We start from the raw sequence: 20,372 nt of genomic DNA, 5'->3' as shown, positions 1-20,372 counted from the left end.
AATCGATTCTATTCAGTGAACTTGTTGATCCGTTTAAAGCAGCTCAGCGTGACGTGCCAGTGTGTGACCTATAGCTTAGTGATCAGAGGAGTTACTGAGTTAAAAGAATTGTGAGTCCCCACCAGTAGAACAATACACTGTCTCAATGAGCAGGTTGCAGCAGTGATAAGGGACAGACAGCAGGGAGATTTACACATTTACAAGAAAATAAAAAATAATTTATTTTTTTTAAAACAATTTTTGGTTTAAGTTTTAATTTATTTTATTATTTTTCACTTAACATATTTTTTCACTTACATTTATTAATAGCGTTAGTATCAATGTTCCCCAGGAGCTGCCTGACACCCTTCTCTGAATTAGAGTCCTCTGATTCGGATGATTCTATGAAGGTTCAGACAGCTCCTGAGCTTCGGTTCACTTGCTTGTCAGCCGACTCAGCAAGTGAATCGAAGATTCGGTTCATGAATCGGTTCTTTTGAATGAACTGATTCATTTAAAAGATCCGAACTTCCCATCTCTAATACTGAGACATTGCAGCTGAAGCGGATCCCTACAATTATGTCTGTATCCGCCCAGCTGCGTGAGTGACAGCTGGCTCTGCCTATCTAGAGGCAGAGCCAGCTGTACCGGACCCTCCCCCGTCCGTTCCGCCAGTCAGCGCTGGAGGATCGGGGAGGGGGGGATCCAGCCACTCCCGTCACGGAAGAGAGCTGTGACAGGATTGAGAAGTGAGCGAACGCCGGTATGTGTTCGCTCACTTCCCAATCTACTGAGCCGACCTGTGACCGTCTCATTGTCACAGGTCGGCTAGAACTATGAGGTGAGTGGAAAGCATTCACCTCATAGTTCTCCTTTAATTTAGCCACAAAATCAAATGCAGTTAATTTGACCAGTGACATACATTTGGCACCATGCCACACATATGTGTGACATTCACAAAACCATAATGTTTTTTTTAATTTTAGATATTTGTGATTTCATAATAAATACAAGGAATAGATGAAAGACCAATACAGAAAAAGTTTCCATTACCGCAGAATGCTCCTGCTTCTGCCAGCCCCTCCCAGCCCACCCCTGCAACCAATCACATCTCTGAGTCACAGTACACAGAGTCTAAGAATAGAATGAGTCTACTAGTTAAAAGAATCAAATGATTGTACTTAGTTAGTAGACTCATTCGATTCTTTGAGTTAAAGAATCCTTAGTGATCAGAGGAGTTACTGAGTTAAAAGAATTGTGAGTCCCCACCAGTAGAACAATACACTGTCTCAATGAGCAGGTTGCAGCAGTGATAAGGGACAGACAGCAGGGAGATTTACACATTTACAAGAAAATAAAAAATAATTTATTTTTTTTAAAACAATTTTTGGTTTAAGTTTTAATTTATTTTATTATTTTTCACTTAACATATTTTTTCACTTACATTTATTAATAGCGTTAGTATCAATGTTCCCCAGGAGCTGCCTGACACCCTTCTCTGAATTAGAGTCCTCTGATTCGGATGATTCTATGAAGGTTCAGACAGCTCCTGAGCTTCGGTTCACTTGCTTGTCAGCCGACTCAGCAAGTGAATCGAAGATTCGGTTCATGAATCGGTTCTTTTGAATGAACTGATTCATTTAAAAGATCCGAACTTCCCATCTCTAATACTGAGACATTGCAGCTGAAGCGGATCCCTACAATTATGTCTGGATCCGCCCAGCTGCGTGAGTGACAGCTGGCTCTGCCTATCTAGAGGCAGAGCCAGCTGTACCGGACCCTCCCCCGTCCGTTCCGCCAGTCAGCGCTGGAGGATCGGGGAGGGGGGGATCCAGCCACTCCCGTCACGGAAGAGAGCTGTGACAGGATTGAGAAGTGAGCGAACGCCGGTATGTGTTCGCTCACTTCCCAATCTACTGAGCCGACCTGTGACCGTCTCATTGTCACAGGTCGGCTAGAACTATGAGGTGAGTGGAAAGCATTCACCTCATAGTTCTCCTTTAATTTAGCCACAAAATCAAATGCAGTTAATTTGACCAGTGACATACATTTGGCACCATGCCACACATATGTGTGACATTCACAAAACCATAATGTTTTTTTTAATTTTAGATATTTGTGATTTCATAATAAATACAAGGAATAGATGAAAGACCAATACAGAAAAAGTTTCCATTACCGCAGAATGCTCCACTCTATAATCCAAGGCCTTGAGAAATAAACTGGTAAATTCAGACTGGTGAGTTGAGAGCTGCAACTTCTCTGTTGTAGCTATGTGTTCCCTCAAGACATCCATAAGGGAGGAAATGCATTGTTGCTAAAAAATAAGAATGGGTAAAAGCATTAGAAATAACCAGAGAAATAAACTCTAAATCAAACAATCATGAAACATGACAGTGAAACATTTTTAATGGCAAAATGCCCAACAGACAAAAAAACACACACCATGGGTGGGATCTGTATCCTCCAAATAACTATTGAAGATTTTTGTACAGTAAAATCCTTTTTTCAGTAGTTTGTTGGAAGACACTGGACTCTCATCTTAAATGTATAGCTGGCAATCACAAAGCACTATGAAAATCACAAAGGCTCAGCCCAATCTAGTCATCTAGTCCCTATACCGATGGAAATTCACATAAGCTCAGGAGAAACCAGGTAGTAGGAGAAGGAAAAACAACCTTCTGTGAAACATCTTAACTGTGGCACTGGGTCAATACAAAAAAAAACCACAATCAGTGAGGACAGGGCTGTGTCTTCCAATGAAGAATATACTGCAAGTACACAAATCCTATATTCTCTCAATGAAGGACACAGAGTTGTTCTGTGACAAAATCCCACTGCTGCCTACAGCCAAAGCTACCATCACCAGACATAGCAACATCCATCCGATAGAATTTGTGATAGGTGTTGATTGAGTACCAGGTAGCAGCTTTGCAAACCTAGGAAACAGGAGCCTGGTATTGGAAAACTCAAAGAATGGGCTGTACCTAGGGATGTCCCGATACCATTTTTTCAAGCACAAGTATGTTATTGCCTCATGTTTTTGCCGATACCAATTACCGATAATTATTCTAAAAGTGACGTGACGTGACATTTTTTTCTAAAACAATACAGACTGATGATTTTAGGACAGTTTCTTCATAATTATGAAGAAATGTAACCCAATCCATTGTTATACTAGTCCTGATAACCAAAACCGTATTCGACCGTGCTAACAAGCCCTTCTTATTGGCCAGCACTGTCACCTGACTGCACTGACCAACGAGTGCTAGCAATTTGCAAGTGAAATTCAAAATTCATAGCGCAGGGCTGCACTGGACGGCAGTATGGGGTACAGATAGTACACCCATACCGGGTTAAGGTCCGCTTTAAGTTTCAGGGGTGTGGAATTCCTATCGCCCGACGCCTGGGACATGCAGTTTCGGGCGCCGGGCGAGTAGTTTTTTTGTACACTTAGCTCTGCTTGTCCGGAGCGGGGCTAAGTGTACAGTGTGGAGCCGCCGCTCGTTTTCAAGTGATCTGATCATTTATCAGATCACTTGAATGAAACGAGAAGCGATTCTGTCCATCACTGAGACCGTGGCGCTGTGATCACAGCGCCACCTGTCTCAGATGTCAGGAACTACACAGAACATCAGTTCTATGTTGGAGGGCAGGTTCCATAAAGAGAACCTGTCACCTTACTTAGAGGATTTTAAATCCCCATGTGATAGGAATAAAATTAGGTGGGGGTAAAAAATTAAAAAAAAGTTAGAAAAAAGTACAAAATAATTACATAAAAAAAAAGTGACAATGTAAAAAATTAAAAAAATTAAAACCAACCCCGATGCCCCCGCCATCTGCATGCAAATAAACGCACGCATAGGACATTGTGTGTGTGCGTTGAGTGCTGCCACCATTTCACTGTGCCATATTGTGGTAGCGAGGCAGCAGAACTCTCCCACACGCACAATGTGCATTAAAGGGCAAGTTCACTTTCCCAGGTAATGGGAAAATGGATTTACCCGATCAAATCTGGCCCCCGTCTCTCCCAAAAACCCCCACCCCCCGGCTATACTTACCTTTTGGCAAACAGTCCTTGCCCTCCGCCGGTGCAGGTGTACTGTCCTTACCCCGTACTGTGCATCGCAGTCTTGCCCTATGCATTTTGAATTTCGCTCGCAAATTGCAAGCACTCATTGGTCAGCGTAGTCTGGGGACCACGCTGACCAATGAGAAGCGCTATTTAGCACAGACCAATACAGTTTTGATTAGGGATGCACAGATACAGAGTATTTGGGCAAGTACTTGTACTCGCCCAAATGCTCGATATCTTCTCCAATACCGAAACTTCTGGTCAGAGGAAGATTTCCTCTGACAGGCAGTGCCGTAGGGGAACATGGTGCCAGCTTCCCGTGCAATCAGGAAGCGGGGCAGCGACTAATGACCCGCCTCCCAGTTTCCCGATTGGCCAGGAAGCCAGCTCGTTGCCGATTGCTGGGAAGCCGGAAGCCAGTTCATTCACATCCCTTGACAATTTACGAATTGACTCTTCGCATAGTGTGGCCTCCTCTGCACAAGGGACTCCTTTGAAGCCTAAATCCAAAAGATCTGCTCTTATTCAATGGGAAAAGGAGGTAAGAAGAGACTCACCTGCAGACGATTCTGAGTATATTTAACCTTTACCTTAGTCTCTGCTGTGACTTTGGCTGGTGGAAGCAGAGTCAAGTGAGTCGCAGTTACGGTAGCGGCACCGGGGCTCGGTGACCGGAGATTGGACCAAACACCGGTGATCAGCGGACTGAGCGGAGCTGATCACCAGAGCGAATCGGTTGGGGTGATTGGTGACCGGCGAACGGAGGAGTGAGTAGTGGGGTGATCGGAGCTGGGACAGGAGCATGACAGAGTGAGACTGACTGGAGTGGTGAGAGGGGCGTATATAGACTGGTGAAGAGATAATGATTGGGAAGGGTGAGCAGTTCAGAAAAGAGCTATTGATTGATTGATTGGTTAGGCTGGGGAGACAGGAGGAGCAGGGCTGAGTGGGGGTTGCGAGTTGTACATCGGATAAGCAGTCTGGTAGAGGGATTGTATTGTATTGTGAAAGCTGAGGGGAGAGAAAAAGCCACAAAAAAGGCAGATAATTCATCGCTGAGGTACCAACTGTGTTACTAATTAAACTTCTGAGCATTGGGGGTATTATTCTGCTGGAAATTACTGTGGTATTAACCGTGTTATTAATAACTGCTGGGCATTGGGAGCAATAACCTGTTAGGAATTACTGTGGTGCTAATTGTGCTACTAATAACTGCTGGACACTGGTAGTAATAATGTGCAGAGAAAGTGCTGTAATAATAACTATTACTAAATTGCTGGGCATTATTAGCAACAATCTGCTGGGAATTACTGTGGTACAAATTGTGTTACTAAAAACTCTTGGACACTGGTAGTAATAATCTGCTAGGAATTGCTGTGGTAATAACTGTATTACTAAGAATTGCTAGGCACTGGGAGTAATAATCTGTTAAAAAATTGCTGCGGTACTGTGTTACTAATTTGGCGGGCATTAGTAGCGATAATTTTTGCTGGGAATTCTGTGGTACAAATTGTGTCACTAAACTGCTGAGCATTGGTAGCAATAATCTACTGGGAATTACTGTGGTACTGTTACTAATAACTGCTGGGCATTGGTAGTAGTAGTAGTATTCAGCTGGGAATTACTGTATTACCGAATGTGTTACTAAAAATCACTGGGCATTGGAAGTAATAGCTGGAGGACCACTGGCTGGCTACCCCTGGTGTAGAGTGTTAACACTGATGTGCAAGATGTGAGTGAGTTGCTTGTTTGGTAGCCCAGATTCTGGATCTAAATAATCAACTGGCAACACAGTGGAAATTGGGTCTCACCCAGCAGATGCTGGCTGAGACCAGTGTAAAGAAGGGGAGGATATACGGCTTCAGGATACAGAGGTAGGTAGCTGGGCTACAGTTAAAAAAAATGGGGTATAGTGAATGTTTTAGGGAGGCTAGCACTGAATAGATATACCCCAATAAATATACCTGGTTGGATGATATTAGGGATATCAGTTCAGGGGTAGCATTTGCTGGAGCAGAATATCTCCCCTGGCTACCAGGGGAATGACTGTTCCAGTAAGAATGGGAGTAAGAGCATAGGCCAGGAGAGACAAATACTGGTGGTAGGGTACACAAATATTAGGACAGACAGTCCATCACCAGGACCATGATCACTGAACAGTCTGGTGTTTACCGTGTGCTCAGGTTCGAAGTGATGTGGATCAGATTGACAGGTTGTTGGGTAGGGATGGGGAAGACCCAGCTGTCCTGGTGATGCGGGGGCCAGTTGTACCATGCAAGGTACACAACATACCTACAATTTTCTAGGTGCAAAACTATTAGCTGGGCACATCTAGCATCTGGAATTTTTGCTTATTCTTCCAAGCAAGACAGCTCCAGCTCTCTCGAGTTACATGGGTTGCGTTGGTGTACAGTAGACTTTAAGTCATACCGCATATTCTCAATTGGATTGAGGTCTGGGTATTGACTAGGCCATTCCAAGACATAGGTTTCCCTTTTAACCAGTGCAGTGTAGCTTTAGCAGAATGTTTAGGGTCTTAAATATGTGGCAGACTTGAACAAGTTTTCTTAAAAATTGCCCTATTTGGTGTCATCCTTGTATCCTTTAATCCCGACCAGTTTTCCAGTCCCTGCCAATGAAAAGCATCCCCACAGCATGATGCTGCCATCACCATGCTTCACTGTGAGGATGGTGTTCTCAGGTTGATGGGAACAGTTAGATTTTCCCCACACAGTGTTTCCCATAATGGCTAAAAAGCTACATTTTAGTCTCATCTGACCAGTGAACCTTTTCCACGTTGTTTGGAGAGTCTGTAGATTAGGAGTCAGCAAACTTTTACACACCAAGTGCCATTTTTGCAACCATTACACAACCAGGTGCCAATGAACAATAGCGCACCGTAGTATTAGTTAAATAACAATTTTTACACTCATAGTTTTAGTGCTTATACTAAGTTAAAGTCACTAATTTTATTTTGTTTACCTTGGCATTAGCAGCACATCTGTAACTGAAAAAATGAATGATTGGTGCACACAAAAGAAAACTGGACTTACAATTTTAGTGTGATCACTGTGCCTGTATTTCATGGGTTAGTTGTGCTATGTCCGGCCTGTAGGATTTTACTTTCAGCTGATGTCAGACCAGCAGCAATGTACGGTAGGCCTTAGACCAGCACCAAACACACGCATTGCATGGCAGACCTCAGACCAGCACCAACACACGCAGTGCATGGCAGACCCAAGACCAGCACCAACACATGCAGTGCATGGCAGACCTCATACCAGCACCAACACACGCAGTGCATGGCAGACCTTAGGCCAGTACCAATACACATGCATTGCATGGCAGACCTCAGACCAGCACACGGATTGCATGGCAGACCTCAGACCAGCACTAAAACACACATTGCATGGCACATCTTAGACCAGCAGCAATACACGTGTTGCATGGCAGACCTCAGAGCACCAACAAATTGCAGACCTCAGACCACCTCCAATGCATGACAGACCTCAGACCACCACTAATTCCCTGCAGACCAGCTCCAATTTACACACTTCAGCCTGAATATCAGCTAGAAAACACTGTATGATAAGTTTGCAACTTGTCATGCTTGAAAGAAAAACACAAAACTGTATAGAAGCAGTCTTCCCTACCCACATGGACCAAGGCATATTAGGCACACACGCAGACCAGACCCATACAAGTGCACAGCAGTATCATCAGTCACAAATGGCATTGATTTTATTCCTGTCCTACATATAAGGGCAGGTATAAAATCAAAGCTATGTGTGGCTGATGATACTGCTGTGCATGTGAGGGTCTGCGTGTGTGCATGTATGAGGGCCAGCGTTTGTGTAGGTGAGCGGTATGCATGGGGCACTCACAGTAATATTCTGTCAGCCAGTGAAATCTTCATGTCGGGCACGGCGCAGTAAAAGCCTCAGTAAATAGTCCAGTTGGGCAGGTGAGTGAGAAAGCCTGCTCCTCAACACAGAAGGAAAAGAATGGGGCTTTTAGGCTACCAGGGTCGGGTCAGGTCCTATGTTGACTGAGGAATTTGACATGCCCCGAATGGGCAGGGGCTTATGAAAAAGTCACGTTCTGTTAGTCAGAGGCTCTATTGATTGGCTGTTAGCCGACAGGCCCGATCTCAGAAGCAAGTTGCTGGAAGACTGCTCAGGTAAGCCTGCACTTTGCCACACATGGTGCTCTATAATGTATTGCTGGGATTTGTATTCCTCTATAGCAGACGGTACATTGTGCTGTATATTATACATAGGAATACAAATCCCAGCAATACATAATACACTGTATGTATAATGTATTGCTGGGATTTGTTGTATTCCTATATAGCTGGTGGTATTCTGCATTGAGATGTATATAGGACTACAAATCCCAGCAATAATACATTATACAGTGGTGCAATGCAGAATACCACCAGCTATAGACTACAAAACCCAGCAATAGTACATTATACAGCGCAATGCGTACATGCTATAATGTACTATTGCTGGGATTTGTTGTATTCCTCTATAGCGGGTGGCATTCTGCAATGTGCTGTATAATGTCCTATTGCTGGGTTTTGTAGTCCGCTATAGCCGGTGCCATTCTGCATTCATTGCTGTAAAATTTTACACTTTCCCTTTCACTATATTGCACACCACACTTTACTTCCATTGCTCCAAGCTTGCTCCTGTGATGCACTACAATCTCAATACAAACTAGTAGTCCCATCACTGGAGCCATTTTAAAAAATGTATTTTATTTTTTTATCCGGTTAACCGATGAATCAAACGTAATAATCGGCTAATCGATTTTGAAAATAATAGTTAGCTGCAGCTCTAGTCAAGAGCATCGCAAAGATATGCTGATCCACTGCAGACAGAGACCAAATTGCAGCCTGTAGCCTCTGGATACAAGGCTCTGGACCCAGATGTAGGAAATGGTCTGGGATTTTACAATCCCACAATTCTGCATCGGTCTCAGCGAAGTGGATGTTGTAGGGAAAAAAAGAGATGTTGCACAAACAGTGAACGGGTCATGAGCCAAAGGAACGAGACAGCTGCTACTCTTGACCCCGAGATGTACCATACTAAAAGTATAAATATAAGTTAGGACTCACTATCATGGCAAACCCGTGGCTCAAGTGTAGAGCAGGAGGGGAGAGTGGCTGGTTGTGACAAGGTTACTGTAGGCCTTGTACAGCAGTTTTCAAGTTAAATAGTATCAGCAAGAGTACCGAAGGATCAATTGCAAGGCAGGGGGAGAAAATGCCTGTTTTTGGCTAGGCCACCTAAGGCAATTGTACAAAAAGTTGAGCATGGGTTACTTGTGGAGGAGGTCATTCATGACTAGGCCACATTAGGCTCATAACCAAACAGTATGTAAGACAGTACCCACAAGAGCTACTCTCTAACCCCCTGGAGATGAGGGGCAATGGTGGTTTGTGACTAGCTTACCACAGGCCACCATACAGTGTGCAAGTGAGACAGAATCAGCAAATGCAAAAAAGTGAAGGTAAACCATGACTTGGTCACTATAGGCTGCTGTGCAAACAGTATATAAGTGAGAGAGTAACAAAAAAGGATGCTTACAGACCAACTGGAGCAGGAGGGGTTAAAATCCATCCGTATCTAGGTCAGCATAAGCCACTGTGCAAACAGAAACCAGTGAGGCATTACCACGAAGAAATACTCATGGATCCACTGCAGAGCAGCAGAGGCTAATGGCCATTTGAGATCATTTTACTATAGACTGCTGTGCAAACAGTAAACCGTGAGATATCAACAAGGGTTAATCACAGACCACTGCAGAGCAGAAAGGATTAATGGGCATGTGTGACACGTTCACCATAGGCCACTGTACAAATCGTACACAGTGAGAAAAAATAACTGTTACTCACAGACCACTTCAAAGCAGGAAGGTTCAGTGGCCACCCATGACTAGGTCACCACAGGCCACTGTAAAAACAATATACAGCGAGACAACACCCCCCGAAAAAAATTTGCCCAGAGACTACTGCAGAGCAGCAGGGGTTAATAGGCCTCTGAAAGCAGTTGCCAAGAGGGATGTCCCATGGCCTCATGAAGAGCTGGCAGTAGCACAGAAATGCTTTGTCCTCCTGGAGGGCATACTCACTACAAGGTTTTCAGAGACTGGGCGGCTCCAGCAGATGGACCTGTATAGCACCCTGCAGCTAACATGCCAAGGAGAGCGCCCCATACACGATCCAGTTCCTGAAGCAACTTTGCAGGCTGGCACAGGATAGTCTTCCTGGTGTTGTCTCTGTACTGTCCCCAAGGCTTTCTTGGGGAATGACGATCTGGAAGCAGTTCATTTGTGCCGCAATAGCTGTGCAGCTAAGGGTCTTTAGGAAAAAAAAGTTAGATTCTTTCACAACAGAGAGAACAATTCCATTACTCAAGGACACTAGCAGAAAACAGGCGTGCTTGGAGTGGGAGGGGTTATACTGGGCTATCCTTACAGCTTTTTTTTTATCCAGTGTCCAATCTCCTGTAGGTGGCAGTATAATCCAGTGGTCTATAAAGAACACCCAGTGTCCTGTGATGCACGATAAAGAAAAGTGCATTTCGAGTAGAAATATTATACTTTCCAATGTGGCTGGTTTTAGATAAATTCTCTGTAGAATTGAGAAACATCAATGCATAGGTGTAAATAATTAAAATAAATATTAATGACAAAACAAAGGTGTCACTAACCTGCTTTGTCTCCACAAGATGGCAGTAACATTTGGAGATTGCTGGGAGGAGAACTCTGGCTGTCAGCTTGGTTGACAATGTTGTTTTCAGAGCTGTAACTCTTACAGAAATCTGAGAAGTGGGTCCAACTTTAATTGCTATATTATCAAGCAGTGTAACCTAGAAAATCCACACATAAGAAAAGATGGGACATTATCTTCTTACATTGGTTTGATAAAGGAATTAAATATAATACTATACAAACATAAAAAGCTCACATACACTGTTAGCACACAGAAGCATTACCTAACTACTTGCAAAACGCATGATACACCCCACCACAAATTGTAATTCAAGTACCTTTGGCGCCCCAGTCTTGCTATCCCACAGCACCTGTAAAATCAATGGGGTCGGCTGTCAAACTGACAGCCGGGTGCCATCTCCTGCTGCAGGAACACAAACAACAGTTTCTGTGAAAATGAAGCCGACAACAGTGCTTGTTGTCTTAACAATATTTATGTTACAATGTAGACTAATTTATTCATGTTCAAGATCAAAGAAATGTACGTTTTGCACAAAATAGGCTCAATTCACATTCACAGCTTTAACACAAGTATAAGGCTCTCAAATTTAACCACTGTCATTTTCAAATCTTATTGGTTTCAACTGTACTTATCCTGGAGTGTTGGCTTTGTGAACTGAGCCTACTGTCGGTTAAAGTATTTCCGTTGGGAAGATTTACAATCACGTCCTCTCCTGGGAATGCAACAGGAAATAAATGGAAATCCCCCCCCCCCCAAAAAAAAATGGCTATACCTAATAATAATATTGCTTTACATACAATACTATATGCAATATTTATTTTGCTTTGCACAAGTATGGATTTGCGTACACTTAAATCATGTCATATCTTTTTTTCATTTTCATTTGTTTTGTTGTTTTAAAATTGAAATTTAGGCTAAGCAAATACGTTCTGAGAGAAGCAAGTATTCATTCTTGAATCGAGTTATTGAAAGCATTTCTGACAGATCTGTTTAATAATCCTGAGAAACAAACCCATCGCCTTCTGGGGGAATTTCCTGTAATGAAAACTTCTCACTGCTGTCCGCTCAGTGTGTAGGATTGACCGATAGCCTACTTATAGGCTGTCTGCAAAGATTATGTACAGCACAGTGATGATGTCTATATTTACAAAGTAATACTGTATCTCAGTTTGCAAAAGGTATTCGGATCTATGCTGGGTCCAGAGACCCAAACAGTTATGAAAACCTGACAAGCCATTCTGCTTGAAGAAAAACCCTGAATGGTTCCAAAGATAGCATTTCTCTGAGACATCACAAATACCTTACATCTGATGAATCTAGTGCCATATATTAGTTAATACAGTACTGGATACAACCTGTCCACCTTTTGGTTAATCACAATTCGAGAAAATCCACATCTAGTGCCCCCACTGGGGAAAAATGTCCTGAAACACCCTCTTGTGAGAAAACCATTCCCCTGGATCCAACGGTTTTCAGATTTAAAAAATCTGTCTTCCAGTTTCTCACGCCAGGAATGTACACTATAGAAAAAGCTGGAACATGACAGTCCTGACCACCTCCACTGCTGCACAGATGGATGTTCCTACATGATGATTCACATAAGTTACATGGCATTGACTCATTGGACCCGGAGCAAAGATCTGCCAGAAGACATCCAGCAGCGAAAAGTCAAGCAAATCACATGTACCTCTCACCAACCCAGATCACTCAAGCAACCAACCACCCTGCACTGAGCGGGTGTTAAGAGGCCTCCCCAGTTGAGTAGGCTGGCCACCATGATCCTTGACTCATCATAACAGCATAGTAATATCCTAGTCTGATGATGTAGCTGAATCTCTGAACTCAGGAGTGCTGTTGATTTCTTCACTTATCATAATCGGAATCTGTCCCACACCAAGGTACTGTCCCTCTACAGACATCTTGTATGACACTAAATGAATGCCACCACCGTGAGGGCTTGTTCACACCAGCAGCTACACTCAAACACACGGCTGCAGGTGTGCGCGCCTGGCACAGTGCCAATGCGCTTAATTGAGACATCTCACTTTTTTAATGAATGTTACTGAAATGTCACAATTGACATTTCATCATGATCTATGGGCACACTGCATGCACATTTTTTTTTAAACGCACACTACTGCAACACAGTGGTGTAAAATTTCGTCTTGCATTCGGGCTGCTCTGGAAAAAATGCCCTATGCAGCCCGAAAGCATAGGGTGTGAACGGGCCCTGAAAAAGGTTTCATGAAATCCAGTCTTCATGCAATAACTTTAGAAGCTACAGAATTCCGAAAAAATGGAATCCAAGGCACACAAGGCAAATCACTCATATACATCTACAGGTGAAACTTGAATAATTAGAATATCGTGCAAAGTTCATTTATTTCACTAATGCAACTTAAAAGGTGAAACTAATATATGAGATAGACTCATTACATGCAAAGCAAGATAATTCAAGCCGTGATTTGTCATAATTGTGATGATTATGGCTTACAGCTCATGAAAACCCCAAGAACCCCAAATCCACAACCTCAAAAAAGTAGATTACATGCAATCAATAAAACAAGGATTGTACATAGAATAATATCGGACCTCTGAAAAGTACAAGCATGCGTATGTACTCAGTACTTGGTTTGGGCCCCTTTTGCAGCACTTACTGCAATTACTTTTGCACGATATTCTAATTATTCGAGTTTCACCTGTATATATAGAGGGAGGTGGCAGGTATACGCTGTCTTGTCATAATCACTCATCAGCATTGGTAAGTGTTTTAGTTCATGCATCTTTCAGGGTAAATCATTCTTAGCCCTTGTCCGTTGCCATCAATCGTTGCTTACCCTAAGCGTTGGGGTCGTTCTCTAGTGACATTAATACTGTGGGATCACGAAACATTCATGGTAGACACCTTGATTAGGAATTAAGCGTTACACAAGTATTGTCAAGGTACAGTGGATGAGCAATCAGCCACATAGGCAGTTATCATTAGCGTATGGCAGATAAGTTGCATGTCACGTTAGACATTTTGCCTGCTTTAATCTTGTGGTAGATGGCAATTGGTTAGGCAATTTGCGTGTATTTTGATGTAGTTAAACAGTGATTCAGCAAGTTACATGATCTGGTTATAAGCAGTAAAAAAAAAAACAGTAAGGGGGGCTTATTCACATACGCAGCATCGTCAGATGCATTTTCCAGGCTTCTTCGTGGCCTACATTATTCATGCACCTTTCATACGTTTCTTAAACTGTGCATTTCTTATTTTATAGATAGTTGGCGAATCATATCTTAATAGTCATCGGATGCTCTGAGGATAAGTGCCTAGTTTGTGTTATTTTCCTCAGGCTCAATCACACATCATGTTGTGTTACACGCCTACTATAGGACAGGGAGGGACAGAGAGTTTCAGTATAACCTGAGTCGCCACAGGTAGATTCTGCCCTGGATAGGTGACTAGACACGTATTCTAGTCAGGAAATGTGGACTGAGAATCGTTGTTAATTGATCTATAAGCTTTATATAGGTCTTTTCGTCTGCATGCTGTCCATGCACGTACACCTGTCTCCCAGTAAATCTGTAGGATCTTCTTTTGTTTTCTATTAAAGTATTTTGCTGTGTCAAAAGTGTTATACATGAGTGTGTTACTCTTCAATTTTGTGTAATACAGTACATCGGAATAGTTATGTCGCATGTGTGTGATAGTGAGGACTTTGCGTCACTCCCAGCAACTCCATCCAGAGGCTCAGATCTGGGAAGCACCCAGTCACCTAGGGCATGGAGTATACCTAAAATTATTCTGGAGCTTCAAAGAAGAGGCATTCCCTTCCAAGCTACTGCAAGGAATGCGGAACTGTTCAAATTATTATCCCCCCCCCCGGCCGCTTCTACTACCAGCACAGAGCAGGTTTCGTTACAAACATTGGCCACTTCCCTTAGTCAGATTCATTCAACACTGAATATCATCAACATGTCTTTACATGATTTACAGCAGAGGACAAAGACTTTAGAAAAACAAGGAACTTTAGTTCCCGTAGCTGTGCCCCAGGTTTTGCCTAGTACTTCACTTGTCATTCCAGGGTCAGTCAGCACCACACCTTCATGTTGCAGTGACCTCTCCTAAAATAATTTTTCGGCCAAAGCGACAGCAGCCTTGTCTCAGTTTCAATTCATCATCAACTGGGGAAAGATAGATACGGAGCTATTAAATCACCAGTCTGTACCATTTATCAATCATCCACACATACAGCTAATTGGTGTCCTACTCCAACATTACCTGGCATGGGGAATACACACAAGTCACTGGCTTTATTACCTACTCAGTCAAGTTCGGCTACCGTTCAATTTGACAAGTTAGGCAGGCCTATTCAGTACCTGGGCAAAGCGCAGATTTGCAACAATTTTAACTACAAAACTTGCAATTATCCACAATGTCGTCTCCTTCATATATGCTCGTCTTGTTATAGAGGTCATCCTAGGACGAGTTGTATGATTAGAGAACAACTTTCATGACTAGGCAAGGTGAATACTATAGCTTTAGCGGCATGTCTTCAGCTATACCCAGATCTCTCACTAATAACTTTTTTGACCGAAGGGTTTTCTGAAGGTTTTCACACAGGGTTCAATGGTTCATCACATTACCACAATCACCACATGTGTGACAATCTAAGGTCAGCACTGGCAGAACCGGACATTGTTGATTCTCTTTTGAAGTAGAATTAGATAAAGGATTCATAGGCCCCATCTACCTAATCCTTTATTCTTCATCATAGGCCCCTTTGTAAAACCTCCATTTCAAAATGTGGAGAGTTAGCCCTATTGGTCTGGTTTGTGGGAAATTCTCTAATAAATTCCAGTTAATCTATGATTTGTCGGCCCCTCATTTAATGCATATTCCTGGGGACGCGGACTTGCACCCCACGCCAGTGCCACTGTATCGGCAACTAGTTCTGGACTAAAAGGACACTTGAGTAATGCCGCTAAACTTATTAATAAGTCTCTCTCGGACAACACTCGCAGAGCGTATAATGTTGCGTGGAAAGCTTTTAGTGAATTTCAGGTTAAATTTACCACACAAGATCCTAGTAGTGCATCGTACATTTTGGCCTTTATCTCATATTGTCATACAGATCTCAAACTATCATTCAATACTATCAGGTTGTATTTGGCAGGTGTTCAACATTTCTTTGCTATCAGATACCCGTATAGACTATCATTGTTCACAGCACATCCCATCAAAGTGCTGATGACAGCTATTAATTTAAAGGGGACAGTCTGCTGAACAGTTATACTATAAGCTGATGGTCGCTAAAGCGACCATCAGCTTATAGTAGAACTGTAAATGCCAGGTCCGTATGGCATACTGACCTGGCCAGCTGGAAGCACTTTTGTAGGTCCGCATGCCATACGTCCTTGGCAGCGAAAGGGTTAAAGGTATTCAGAAGTCAAGCAGTAAGTCAAGTCTCATTAGGTTACCTATATCCGGTCCCATGTTATGTGCCATGTCTGACATACTAGATGGAGCACCTTCCGGTGGCTTAAAGAGTTTGGTATTGAAAGCATCCATTTATCTAGCTTTTTAAAGGGTTTTTGAGACCCGGGGAATTTACTCGCTCCAATGCCAAATCTTTCACACTATTAAAGAAGCATCTGATTCGGTATCCTACTTGCCATGTTTTGTTACTTGAACGGATTAAGACAAGTCAGGTAGGAGATCCTATAGAAATTAAGTTTTTCCCCTCTGGTAATTCCTGGTGCCCAGTCTCGGTGTTAGATAACCTTATGACCATGTTGTCTCAACTTCTGGCAGAGTCCCTCATTGCCGTTTCTACGTTCCGCTGTCACAACCAGTCAATGCATGGGATATGTCCGTCTGCTTCTCAGTCAACTGGGTTTTAATCCGAAACAGTACACAGGTCATTATGTCCTCATAGGGGCAGCGTCAGCAGCTTCTAGTCATGGGGTGCCAGCACATGTGATTAGGCGTTTAGGTAGATGGAAATCGTCATGTTTTGATAGATAAATCCCAAACCCACATGTGGAAATGGCTAATGCTTTTTCTAAGTTGGCCGAATAATGTAGTAAGTTGTTAAGTCATAGATTGAAGAATAATTCTACTTCATTGCTGTTGCCCCCTTATTGGAATTACTGTCCACCCGGACCATGGCACATCTCAGGTCAGTATTATACCACAAGGTACCACGTGCCAAGGTCAGTAGACTGCGAGCACAAGTGGAAAGCTAATTTAGTAGCCTGTATTTGTGGGATGAGTCGGGGGCTTCAAACGCTATTTAAGCTCGGTCCTCAGGCTCAACATGAGACGATCGGTTCCCTTGTACCCTCCCCGTTTTTCCTTTCATTTACTTAGAGTATGCCCCCTTATTGGAATTACTGTCCACCCGTCCCATGGCACATCTCAGGTCAGTATAATCCCACAAGGTATCACGTACCAAGATCAGTAGACTCCAAACACATTATACATATATATATTATACCCACACAGTATCTATATGGGTTTTGTTGGAACTGAAGGCCTTGGGAATGCTTCCCACTTTTCTACCTTTGGTTGCTGACCCCTCCCCCCTTTATCCTCTTCTTTTTACCACTTCTTTTCCTCTTCCCTTTCTTTCTGTCCCTGCTATCTTACTACTCTCTTCCTCCGATTCTCTTCTCTGGTTTCCCCCCCCCCCTACTTGCTTGGTAAAAAGTGGACGGAGTTGCCACACATCTTTAGAGATGGCGCTGACAGACCAGAAACAGCAGAAGTAGAAACACAGCGAAAGGTATTCATAATGAGATAGAAATACATCATGTGAAACTTTGAGATGTTGTTAGAGAGAAGTTTCCCAGATTTAGGGCCCAACCAAACTCTAACACCTGCAGAAAGATGTACTGGACTTCAGATCCTATGTCATTTGCTTTTTCAAAGCAAAAGTTGAACAAACCGATAATAGGGACCCCCAAAGACACAATGCCCAACACTGGAACCAGCCCTTTGGTAAATACTTGCAGTGCCGTGGACGGACTGAAAGGAAGCACCGCAACCTAAAAATGGTGCTTTTCTTACCGATGAATTGCAGAAAACACTAATGGGACAGGAAAAGGGGACATGAAGAAAGGCCCCTCTAATGACTTCAAAACCCCTGAATGCCGAGATGGGGAAACAGAGTAATTCGATCCTGAAACTCTGAGGGTGCACAAAAGTGTACAAAGCAGTCTGCTTTACAGGGGATGAATACTCACCTGGGGATTAAAAAATAGTGACAAGGACTAAAAAAACAAAAACATGAAAGCCTATCTGCTGTAGAAGACAATGACCTTGACAAAAACCCAAGCCAGGGGCTGGGGAATGCACTACTATTTTGTACCATGCGAGTGAGGTGAGAGTCCTCTCAATAACCATGAATGTCAATAGTCATCCCATGAACCTGGCTGAACCAGGTGAAACCACACCAAAAGGTGCAGAAGATTAAAAATACAGGGTGCACATCTGGCCTGCCAGAGCTGGCTATGAACTAAGGTGGCAGGAGCCCTGGAAGGATCACAGAAGGCAGTAAACTAGGAGGGATGGAGCAAAGAATCAAAGGAGAGACAGATAAAAAATTAGGCAAATAATTACCTTTCATAAATGTGCCAAGAAAAGCATACTCTTACTCCAATGGCTGCTTTTTAAGAGATCATCCTTCGAAGCACCAGTTGACCCCCATGAAGGGAGAAGAGTTCCCTGGAAGTTTGATAAGCATCTAATCTAGAGAGCACTGTGCACCTGGACTGACAGGAGGCCGATGTGATACAGCACACAATTAGTATAAATTGTTGTAGGTAGATCGAAGTGCCTTGAAAAAAAATGCAAAGCACAGGAAACGGTTGTTGGCCAGATGGTCTTCGCCAATTTTTTTTGATACAATGGCTAGAAGCATCAAGATACGCTGCTGTGATTACAGTGGAATAAATAAGGGATCTCCAAGAGCAACCTCTTCTGTATGCATACGTCTGAGCTACCTCCAAAGACATTAACTGCAAGTGCCACACATTTATTGACCTATAATCTCAGAGAAGCCCAAGATTAACTACAGAGCTGAGGGAAAAGAATGTGCAGTAGATGTAGAAACACTTAAGAAAAAGGTATTCAGAGTGAGATTGAAAACCATCAACTGAAACCTCGGGATGCTACTGAGAAGTTTCACAGGTCAGTTGGTGCCCATGTAGGGAGAAGTGCTCCATGGAAGTTTGATCAACATCTAATCCAAAGAGCACTATGCACCTGAACTTGACAGGAGGCTGAACTGATACAGTGCACGACTAGTATAAAGTGTTGCTTTGTACAAAGGATCATGGCAAATGTCATCTGAACGGAAACGTATCGTGACAATATAACATTGCAGGAGGACCTGGATGAAAATGGGGAGTGGGCAATACTATGGCAGATGAGGTTTAATGTCGATAAATGCAAAGTAATGTACTTTGGACATAAAAATAAACAAATAGGCTATACAATCATGGGTATGCCGCTAGGGAAGTCAGAAATAGAAAAAGATTTGGAGGGTCATTGTAGACCACAAACTGAATGGTAGCTTGCAGTGCCAAGCTGCGGTAAACAAAGCTAGCAGGGTCTTGTCCTGTATTAAGAAGGGGATGTATTGCAGGGACAAGTCTATAATTGTGCCTCTATATAGATCTTTGGTACGGCCACATCTGGAGTACGCGGTCCAGTTTTGGTCGCCGGTACTGAGAAGGGATGTCCTTGAACTGGAGAGAGTCCAGCGGAGGGCAACCAAACTAATTAGGGGAATGGAGGACCAGAGCTATGAGACAAGGCTTCTGACCTTAAACATGTTTAGGCTGGAATTAAGGAGATTAAGGGGGGATATGATATTCATGTACAAGATGCTCAATGGTGACAGCAACATTGGCAACAAACTGTTTGAGATTAACTCCATTACAAAGACTAGAGGCCAACACCTAAAGTTGGTGGAGAAAAAATTCCAGCACAATGGGCGAAGAGGGTTCTTTACAGTAAGAGCAGTTAAAGGTCTGGAACTCACTGCCATCGGCAGTGATTTCAGCCAAGAGTGTAGATTTGTTCAAGAAACGTTTGGACAATTTCTTGAGGGACCGTAATATCCAGGGATACCAGTATCCCTAAGAATGAGATGATGCGTGGACCTATATGGGTTGGACTTGATGGACGTATGTCTTTATTCAACCCCAAATACTATGTAACTATGTATGAGGGCACTACAAGGGTCAGTAGTCCCTGTCCATTTAATGTGCCCTTACATGGCAATCCAGGTGTCCTGTGTGAGGGCACATTAAATGGACAGGGACTGCTGACACTTCTAGTGCCCTCACACATAGGACACTAAAACAGTCATATAATCATATAATGATGATGAAATGCCCAGGCCACTGACTACTTAGCTATGGCTCATAAAGGTCAACAGGTCAACATTAGAACTATGAAAGATCTGGGTGCATTTCACATCCTCAGAAATACTGTTCCCTTATGGAAACATAACGTGTGGGGGGGTGGGCTTTAGGTCTTTCCTGTTGCTGTTCCTAAGGCACCGACACCCCCCCCCCCCC

General features: G+C 43.1%; 1 protein-coding gene across 1 annotated transcript in view; it reads right to left on the bottom strand.

The window, feature by feature from the left end:
- Window positions 1–20,372, bottom strand: part of HEATR1 (HEAT repeat containing 1) — a 205,382-nt gene that overhangs the window by 36,698 nt on the left and 148,312 nt on the right. The window contains 2 exon segments of the mRNA XM_018563295.1: window positions 2,159–2,296; window positions 10,774–10,932. Coding sequence (XP_018418797.1) covers window positions 2,159–2,296; window positions 10,774–10,932 — 297 coding nt within the window.

This window comes from Nanorana parkeri, unplaced genomic scaffold (genome assembly GCF_000935625.1).
Source record: "Nanorana parkeri isolate BGI_ZX_2015 unplaced genomic scaffold, ASM93562v1 scaffold650, whole genome shotgun sequence".
Classification (NCBI taxonomy): Eukaryota; Metazoa; Chordata; class Amphibia; order Anura; family Dicroglossidae; genus Nanorana; species Nanorana parkeri.
The sequence above is the reverse complement of the archived record's forward strand: the minus strand, read 5'-3'. Positions and strand labels throughout refer to the sequence as shown.